The sequence below is a fragment of the Rhinopithecus bieti genome, unplaced genomic scaffold, assembly GCF_001698545.2.
Source record: "Rhinopithecus bieti isolate Rb0 unplaced genomic scaffold, ASM169854v2 scaffold_34943, whole genome shotgun sequence".
NCBI lineage: Eukaryota > Metazoa > Chordata > Mammalia > Primates > Cercopithecidae > Rhinopithecus > Rhinopithecus bieti.
This window is the reverse complement of record NW_016815584.1, coordinates 690,872-700,751: the sequence shown is the minus strand read 5'-3', so window position 1 is coordinate 700,751 and position 9,880 is coordinate 690,872. Positions and strand designations below refer to the sequence as shown.

At 39.2% G+C, this 9,880-nt stretch overlaps 1 protein-coding gene across 1 annotated transcript in view; it reads right to left on the bottom strand.

Moving 5' to 3' along the window:
• Positions 1 to 9,880, bottom strand: part of CHD8 (chromodomain helicase DNA binding protein 8) — a 53,189-nt gene that overhangs the window by 18,392 nt on the left and 24,917 nt on the right. Inside the window, exons 11-20 of the mRNA XM_017853418.1 lie at positions 8,175 to 8,312; positions 7,016 to 7,137; positions 6,623 to 6,866; positions 5,176 to 5,352; positions 4,121 to 4,264; positions 3,609 to 3,864; positions 1,855 to 2,065; positions 1,425 to 1,620; positions 744 to 911; positions 365 to 544 (exon numbers count right to left, since the gene is read on the bottom strand). Of these exons, the coding sequence (XP_017708907.1) occupies positions 365 to 544; positions 744 to 911; positions 1,425 to 1,620; positions 1,855 to 2,065; positions 3,609 to 3,864; positions 4,121 to 4,264; positions 5,176 to 5,352; positions 6,623 to 6,866; positions 7,016 to 7,137; positions 8,175 to 8,312 (1,836 nt within the window). The remainder of the gene's footprint in view (positions 1 to 364; positions 545 to 743; positions 912 to 1,424; positions 1,621 to 1,854; positions 2,066 to 3,608; positions 3,865 to 4,120; positions 4,265 to 5,175; positions 5,353 to 6,622; positions 6,867 to 7,015; positions 7,138 to 8,174; positions 8,313 to 9,880) is intronic.

The following is a 9,880-nucleotide window of genomic DNA, read 5'->3' as shown; positions in this document are numbered from 1 at the left end:
TTTTTTGAGACAGAGTCTTGCTTTGTCGCCCAGGCTGGAGTGCAGTGGCACAATCTCAGCTCACTGCAACCTCCACCTCCCAGGTTCAAGTGATTCTCCTGCCTCAGCCTCCCGAGTAGCTGGGACTACAGGCACATGCCACCATTCCTGGCTGATTTTTGTATTTTTGGTAGAGACAAGGTTTCACCATGTTGGGCAGGCTGGGTCTCAAACTCCTGACCTCAAGTGATCTGCCCGCCTCAGCCTCCCAAAGTGCTGGGATTATAGGCGTGAGCCACTGTCCCCAGCATAAAAACATAATTAAATCCTAGAGATTCCAGTCTCTATCTCTGCCTTTCTAGCCTCTGGCACAGACAGAACATGCCTTGGCAAAGGTGGAACCTTTTCCTTCAGATTCAATGGTGATGGTTGTAGTTCGTCTTAACAAGATCTGGTCGATGTCCTCTTCACAAAACTTGGAGCCTTCATCATCTTCCTCCATGATGGCTGCATATGCTCCTTTTCTTAAAAGATCTTCAATCTCCTTCTTAGAGAACTGTTGGATCTGTAAAAACCAATAGAAAGATGAAAAGACTATCAACAGAATAATATCTAACCATGTCATAATATTTTATCTATTACATTTTAAGAAATAATAATTGAGAATCCAAATAAGGTAGTCAAATCCCTGTGTAAAAATAGCTTTTGTTTTCCTCTATCACAAAGACTCACTACAAACTTATCTATAAACTAAGAAGACTCACTCCAGTAATGTTGCCATCCCGACCACTCATCGATTGAAGCACAGCTTTATCCAGTCCCAACTTGAGGCTAGCTTTATCAAACATCTCTCTCTCGTAGGAATTACGAGTGATGAGGCGGTACACCTTCACAGCTTTGCTCTGCCCAATTCGATGACATCGTGCCTGGGCCTAGTTTAAAATAAAAACGAAAGGAAAGAAGAAAGATATCATAAAATTAGCAGGGGAAAGGATACAAAATACCAATTTATGACTCTTTCACCTCTATAGAGCAGCCATGAGATCAACTCAAAACCAAGAGTCAATTTCAAGATGAAATTATCACCCCATCATGTAGACCAGGTGTCAGCACACTAAAGTCTGCGTGGACATCTGTTTTTATAAATAAAGTTAAATGGGGACACAGGTGGGACCACCCATTCATTTACATATTATCTATGGCTGTTTCTGTGCTACAGGATTTGGAGGTGAGCAGTTTCAACAGAGAATCGATGGCTCACAAAGCGTAAAACATTTACTATCTTGTCCTTTACAGAAAACGTTTGCTGATTCCCTGACCTAACTGCCACCCTTAACTAAGGAAACAATTCCAAACTCTCTGAAAGGCCTTTCTAAAAGATCCCATTCTTGTTGAAAAATCTCCCAAGTTAGGTAGTTACTCCCTAAGACAATGAATTCCTTTACCTGCAGGTCATTTTGTGGATTCCAGTCTGAATCAAAGATGATGCAGGTATCAGCAGCTGTAAGATTAATACCAAGTCCACCAGCCCGGGTACACAGTAAGAAGACAAAGCGGTCTGAGTCAGGTTTGCTGAAGCGGTCAATGGCAGCCTGTCGAAGGTTTCCTCTAACTCGCCCATCAATGCGTTCATATAAGTACCTGTTCACAGAAAAAAAAATATAAGTGGCTAAACGGAAGTGGAGACCAAAACAGCAGGCTAGGACCAATACCAGTACTCCCATATCAAAGCTGGTCAAAAACCCAAGTTGAGAGTGAGAATCTTAAAAAGTCCTGTTATTGCAATTCGTCAACTCTAATTAAACTCAGGCCCTCCTACTTTTTGCTGCTTTATGAGGACAGAGTAACCACAGGCTAGGATGACTCTTTTCTTACCTCCTCTGGATTAAATAATCCTCTAGGATGTCTAGGCAGCGTACCATCTGAGAGAAGATCAGAACTTTATGGCCACCAGCTTTAAGTTTTGGAAGTAATTTGTCAATAAGAACCAGTTTGCCAGCTGAACGAACCATGGCCTGCAGATGAAAGTCATGAGGTATAATATGGCAAGCTTCACGGAATTCTGTTAGGATTTTTTCTTCAGCACCTGCCAAAAGAAAAATCAAGTTAAACTGAGATCCAGTGAACCATATTAAGGTTGTAGTCTATTTAATCATGAAAGCAAAGGGAAAAAAATGTAATTTAACTTAAGACCAACATTTCTCACACACAGAATTTCAGCACCAAAAGATCTTAAAATCGGCTGGGTACGGTGGCTCACGCCTATAATCCCAACACTTTGGGAGGCCGAGGCAGGTGGATGAATCACTCGAGGTCAGGAGTTCGAGACCAGTCTGGTCAACATGGTGAAACCCCGTCTCTAGTAAAAATACAAAAATTAGCTAGGTGTGGTGGCAGAGGCCTGTAGTTCCAGCTACTCAGGAGGCTGAGGCAGGAGAATCGCTTGAATCTGGGAGGTGGTGGTTGCAGTGAGCTTAGATCGCACCACTGCACTCCAGCCTGGGCGACAAAGCAAGATTCTGTCTTTAAAAAAAAAAAAAAAATCGGTTGGGCTCGGTGGTTCACGCCTGTAATCCCAGCACTTTGGGAGGCCGAGGTAGGTAGATCACCTGAGGTCAGGAGTTCAAGACCAGCCTGCCCCACGTGGCGAAACCGTCTCTACTAAAAATACAAAAAATTAGCCGGGCGTGGTAGTGGGCGCCTGTAATCCCAGTAACTTGGGAGGCTGAGGCAGGAGAATTGCTTGAACCCGGGAGGCAGAGGTTGCAGTGAGCCGAGATCACACCACTGTACTCCAGCCTGGGTGACAAGAGTGAAACTCCATCTCAAAAAAAAAAAAAAAAATTTAAATCATCCTTCGTTGTGTCATACAAAATATGCCAAGTAAGGCAGGCCTATGATAATTGGGTAAAAAAAGATGTAAATATGTGGACAAGGACTAAGATGGAACACACTATCAGCACCCAAAAAAGAGACAGAAACAGCAAAATGGAGGGTCGATGAGGACATTTATCCAAGGAACACAGTAACTTGAGATTTTTTTTTTTTTGAGACAGGGCTAGCTTCAAACTCATGGGCTCAAGCAATCCTCCTGCCTCAGCCTCCTAAGTAGCTGGGACTATAAGTACATGCCACTGTGTGGCTAACCTGAGTTCTTATTCATGAAATTCTAAACAGCAAATACTATTTAATTTTGGAGATTATGCAGGATCAAAGGGGTAGAAAGAACTAGAGGAAAAACATTCCAAATAAGAATTGTTTTTATTTATTTTATTTGGAGACAGGGTCTCACTCTGTCGCCCAGGCTGGAATGCAGTGGTGCAATCTCAGCTCACTACAACCTCTGCCTTCTGGGTTCAAGCGATCCTCCAAGCTCAGTCTCCTAAGTAGCTGGAACACAGATGCCTGCCATCACACCTGGCTAATTTTTGTATTTTTGCAGAGGTGGGGTTTCATCATGTTGCCCAGGCTTAGAATCTCTTTTTTAAAAGGAGAACCATTTCCCATTCCTCAGTCCCCACCCCAAATTAGGTTGGATGAGTCAATGCATCCATTGTCCCCAAGGAGTATCATCTGGAAAGTAAACACAGGTACTCAGAAGTTCAGGTATATACCAAGAATTCCCTCACCATTGATGAGATATGGGTGGTTGCAGCACTTGCGCAACTCCATCATTGTGTTAAGTAGATTAGGCATGTTGGTATGACCTGCCCCTTTGGAAAGGAAGGAGAAATTCTTCTCCAAAATAGCCCGATAGTATTTCTTCTGGATATTAGTCAGCTCTACTTCAATAATAGTTTCCTGTTTGGGTGCCAAGTTTTTTTCAACATCCTCTTTGAGTCTTCTCAGCATCATTGGCTTAAGAATGGCCTGTAGCTTTTGAACCTGTGGTCCATTACAGACAGAAAAATAAATCAATAATATGAGGGCAAACATTCTCACATTATGTAGAAACATGGAAAAATTACAGTTTTCCATTATCTAAGAAATGTATACTTTGGATGATGCTGCAAACGATGTAGGCACAAGGGTATAAGGAGTTCAGAAAGGCCCTTGAGATACCCATGACAACAGATGTCTGCCTTGTACAGACTTCATCTTTTTTGTCCTGAGTTAGTACCTCATCAGATAGATTTCCTACCTGTTCCTCTGTCTTGAGATCCCCAAAGTCCTTGAGAAACTCTGATTCTGAGGGAAATTGTGATGGTTCCAAGAAATGAAGCAAGCTAAACAGTTCTTCTACAGTGTTTTGCAATGGTGTTCCTGTGAGCAGCACTTTGTGTTCCTAGAAATTGAGGAAACAAAAGAATAAAATTAAAAAACATGACGGACTTCTGGGGTTTCCTGCCAAGTATATAATCTTTAACAGATATAACCTTTAATTTCTTTATCTATAAAATGATGAGAATCTTCCATTTCTCCCCTTTCAATAAACACAAAGCATTCAAGAAATCCCTCTGACATTAATGTATTGAGATAACATAAATATTATAAGCAAATTTAAAAACAGTAATTCAGATCATGTTTATTCCAATTACATATGTCTCTCCATATTCAACTCTCCACAGATATTCTAAAATCTGCTGTCCTCTAGGGAATGTAACTGAGCTGGATTAAATATGGTCATTAATTTGCTGCTGTTCCTATCAAGGTTCAGCCCTAGGCTTGCCTTATTACTTGCAACAACAAGAATGTAGCAGAAGTGACACTGTGTGAGTTTCAGAATATTGCCCTGAGACTATCACACAAAGAAGCTCAACCTGGCCTATGGAGGATGAGAGGCCATGTGGAACCCAGGTGCTCCAGATAAGAACCACCATCAACTGCCAGCTGCAGCAATACTGACTCCAGGCAACAGCATCCTAAGAACCAACCAGCTGAACTCAGCCTAAGTGGTTGAGCTAGAAGATCATGAAAAATGTACTTGTTGTAGGACATTAAGTTTTGGAGTATTTTGTTATGCAGTAATAGGTAACCAATATAGTTTCCTACTTCTCCTTCTGGTTATCACTAAACTTCCCAATTCTAAAATTTATGACTTTTACATGACTTTCAGGTTATCATTCCCATAGGTCATCCCCACTGTTCAATACCAAGATTCAGACTTCTCCTCTGCTAAACTAGGGTTATTTTAATACCACAAGGAATTAAGGTGAATTCCAGTTGTTTCTGCCCACAAGTCAGTGTGGAACTCACCAGGTCCATGTGCTTGAGACTATCAAGCAGCTTGCAATTACGGTTTTTCAGTCGATGGGCTTCATCAATGATAACACAACGCCATTCAATTTCACGAAGCTCAGGACAATCTGACAAAATCATCTCAAAAGTGGTGATCAGAGCGTCAAACTTGTATGCACCTGGGATGAGGCGTCCCTAAGCACGAAGGCAGTAAAGTCAGAAAAAACCTAAAATGTACCTAAATGAGGAGCTCTTCTGAATTACTTGTCTATATTAAGGCATGTTTAATAGGAAATACAAACTGCACCACCACCCACCTCCACCGCTGTTTATCTTCCTGAAAAATAGTGCCATATCACTGAATGTAAGATACATTGCTTCCTCAACATATTCAGCTTCTTGGGAAAATGACAGACTCATTGAATGAGAGGCTAGACATTTTTTACTCTGCTGTATGCCTAGCTCATGTATCTCTGCCCTAGATCTTTTGTTGATTAACAATGAAATCCACAACTGCTGGACAATGCTGAAACATACAAGATAATAAAAATGAAAATAGCTAATACAGAACATAATATTGGCTGATGTCTAAAAATTGACAAAAGAATGAAATCATTTTAACAAAATTAAAAGCTGCAAAATATGACGAGAAGATTTGACTTGGTAGAAATAAAAAAAGAAAATAGTAGAAAAACAATAAAATTCATGTTAATACACGATAGGTAATTCCAATTTTGTTTTCAAATTTACACGGAAAAAGGAACTGATCTTTTTCTTTTTTTGAGACACAGTCTCACTCTGTCGCCCAGGATGGAGTGCAGCGACACGATCTCGGCTCACTGCAGCCTTCACCTGCTGGGTTCAAGCAATTCTCCTGCCTCACCCTCCTGAGTAGCTGGGTTTACAGGTGCCCACCACCACAACTGGCTAATTTTTATCTCTTTTGTAGAGATAGGTTTCACCATGTTGGCCAGGCTAGTCTCGAATTCCTGACCTTAGGTAATAAGCCCACCTCGGCCTTCCAAAGTGCTAGGATTACAGGCATGAGCCACCACGCCTGACCATTTAGAAAAAGAAACTGATTTTGATGAAAATTTCAGGAGACTAAAAAGGGGAAGAGAAATAAGCTCACCACCACACAGATTAAGTGGCTAAAGGAATTTAATTTCTGTAAAATACTGTGATTAAAATTCATTGATGCTGACAAAATTCTACTTAAAATGTGTATGTTCACAAATAAAATCAGAATTTCTACTGGATCAAATGTCTACTAGGTAAAAAAATAGCAAAGTCAAAAAAATGCCCTGCACACTGCTATACAAAAATGCCTTAAACCATAGGCATTTTTGCATAGGCATATTTAAGACTTTCGATAAAAGTCTTCTATTCATATATAGCCCCTAAAATACCAGGTACCTTGGCTAACTTTCTCTAAGCTATAGTATTCCCAAGACATACAACTTACCCGTGAATCTTTGCAGTACATTTCATACTGTTGGATCATCTGCCTGCTGGCCAGACTGCCATGGTACACAATAGTGTTCATTTCTGTCCATGTATTAAATTCTCGCTCCCAGTTAGTAATTGTGGACAGTGGGGCAATGACCAAGAAGGGACCATGGATGCCCACATTATATACTTCCTGCAAGAAGGCAATGGACTGAATAGTTTTGCCCAATCCCATCTCATCAGCCAGGATGCAGTTCTGCCTGCAGATTCACCATGGGAAAAAAAAAAATGTTAAAAGATACTATCTTTAAAAAAATAGAGTATGTAGGAAGAAATTGTTTCAATAGAAAACAAATAAAAACAATCCCAGAACTAAGCTTACATCTTATGGGCCCATTCTTTCTTTTACCTGTTATACCAATTAAAGAGCAGCCAATTGACCCCTTCCAACTGATATTCCCGTAGCTGGTTTCTGTTTTTATATTCATGTGACAGCTCCAATTTCTTCCAGGCACTTGCCTGCGGACGATTCTAAAAAAACAAGATGTTTGAATAAATGGAGTGGAGACACTAACGAAAGGTAAGACTTAACTAGGTAAGTTCTAATGGTTAAAGTCAATTCAAAACAACATTGTTTGGATTAAAACATGTCAAATATATTTAAATTCATGAGTTCATAACGTTACTTTACGGGTCCATAATGATCACAAATGGCTGACAACATCACAAAACACAACCTGATGGAAGTACACACCACCATCTATGAAGCAGTTACTGGCTTCCCTCTCACATCTGATCAAGCCCGTAGAACAGTGATGTCTAACAGAGCTTTCTACAATGTTAAAAAACAAACAAACAAACAAACAAAACACATGGCTAGTGACTACTGTATTAGACAGCACAGCTCTAAAATGTTTTATTGGACAGCGTTGCTCTAAACCTAAGCATTCATGTGAAATATCAGGGACAGCGAACATGTAAAGAAGTACCAAGAGTAATGTAATTAGCAAACTTCAGCCTATGGAAAATCCTACAAAACAAATCACCTGATTTCTTCATGAGAAAATTATAATGGAGGGAGAGGAGGAGATCAAGGGGGAGCTTACAAGAAACTTGAGACATATTAACTGATAGCAATATATGGACCTTATTGAGAACCAAATTTAAATGATTTAACAAAAATTAGAAGGCAATCAGGGAAATGTATGCAATGACTGGTACCAGTGACTTGATGATATTAAAGAATGATTAAATTTTTTTAGGTGCAATAACGGTATTATTTCTTTTAGTAAAAACACTGTAATATTTACAGATGAAATAAATGAATCTGGGATTTGATTTAAAATAACCTGGGAAACGGGAATTAATGGGTAGGAAAATATATGACACAAGACTAGATGTGTACTGATAATTGTTAAGTGGGTGATGGGTACATTATACCATTTCTTCAATTTTTATATGTTTGAAATTTCCATAATAAAAAGCTAAAACAACAAAAAATTCCATAGGGGAAAAAAATTAAACCATTTCCTATGTAGGTCTTTATACTCCAATGCAAATATACTTACCACCCTTTTGAGTTCTGGATGTCTTGACTGAATCCGTTTAAATTCTCGAATCTTGCCCTCATCAACATCTTCTTTTAGCTCCCATGTGCTATCCTCATAGGGCAGAGAGCACCATTTCACCAGGTAGTAAATAACAGGCTAGGAGAGAAGAAACCAAAGCCTTAAGAAACTGATTCTGTGTTCTCTGCGCTGGTTAAAAAATAAACATTTGATTGTAAAATCAGATCACGAAGTATCAGCACCTAAAAGCTGTTGAAAAAGTCAGGCCAAACACACCGACCAAAGGTTCACCTTCTGATACACTATATGGCTTTGATCATTCTTCAAAGCAATTTATCTGAATCTGTTCTAAAAGGAAATTTCTACCCACTAGTTTCTAGAACACTAAGCACTAAAACATTATCCTCATCAACTAAACAGACAAAAAAAAAAAGGCTAATCATTTCCTATACCATGTTGAAATTAAAAGACATGTTTCTGTGCCATACTGTTCTCCTGGAGCCAAATTTGACACAGTGGCAGCTAGGCTACCTTTAGGATGAGGACTATTAGCATATACTGGCTTCTGGGCCCCTAGAGCTCAGTGCAGATGCACCTCAAGAGCACTTATATGGTGGTAAAGAAATGTCCTTGTGAGCCCCAGGAAGCTAGGAGCTAACAAGAGTTTATCACCAAAAAGAGGTAATAAAAGTAAAGAAGAAGAGAAAATGCTAAAAAGTTCAACTACAGTAAGTACTAGTTTATGTAGGTATTCCACTGAAAGTGAAGGAGCAGTGACTAATGGTAAATGGCTCCTATTTTCACTATTCAAGATGATCACTGCACTTACTGCATCTCCATTTTTGGCTTATAAAGTATAAAGCAAGGATTAGATTGGGCCTAGTGTAATCAACAAGAATCTCTAATTATCAATTCATAGAAAACTTAAAATAGCCAAGAAAATATGTGAAAGTGGCTCAATGTAGTCACAGATCTTGAATCTCTGGAATTGATCCAGCTGCTTGCTCTTTTACCTTTTTCTTTAACATAGTAACTCAAGTTACTCTCTATATAAAGCCATTTGTCCAGGTCACACATTTCCAGCATAATATCTATTGTAATATTTATTTCCACTATCAGGTAATATAAAAAGGATGACAAACTTATTTTGCAGAGGGGGGGAAAATGGGTTTATAGAATAGTATTAGCCAATACTGGGAGCATAAATTAGAGTATTAGAGTATGAAAACATTATCATCTGTTATGTCATTTGCAAGACATTCCAAAGGGGCCTAACTAAAGGCCAATTGCTTTTAGAAGGGTAGGTATGATGAAAAGCCTAAGACTGTCAAGGCTGGAAAGGCTGAGATCCTGAAAAATGATGAGAATTTAAAAATAGCTAACAACCTGCCCTAAAATCCAGCCCATTCTCCACTCAACTCACACAAACACACACACAATACTACCACCCCAACTTCAAAAGCAAAATATGTTATATGAAGCATGCTTGCTAGGATTTAAAGACAATGAATTATACTGGGTCCTGGATATCTAAGATTCTGACTACCTGAGTGTACCTGAAGACTTATAAAGTAGAATAAACTTTGAAATTTAACTCAGAGGTCTTATTAGAATGATGTATGGGAGGATCAAGTCACTTGAAAAGGTCATGAAAAAGCCCAGTTTACCCACTCAACACTAACATCTTTTTTTTTTTTTTTTTTTTT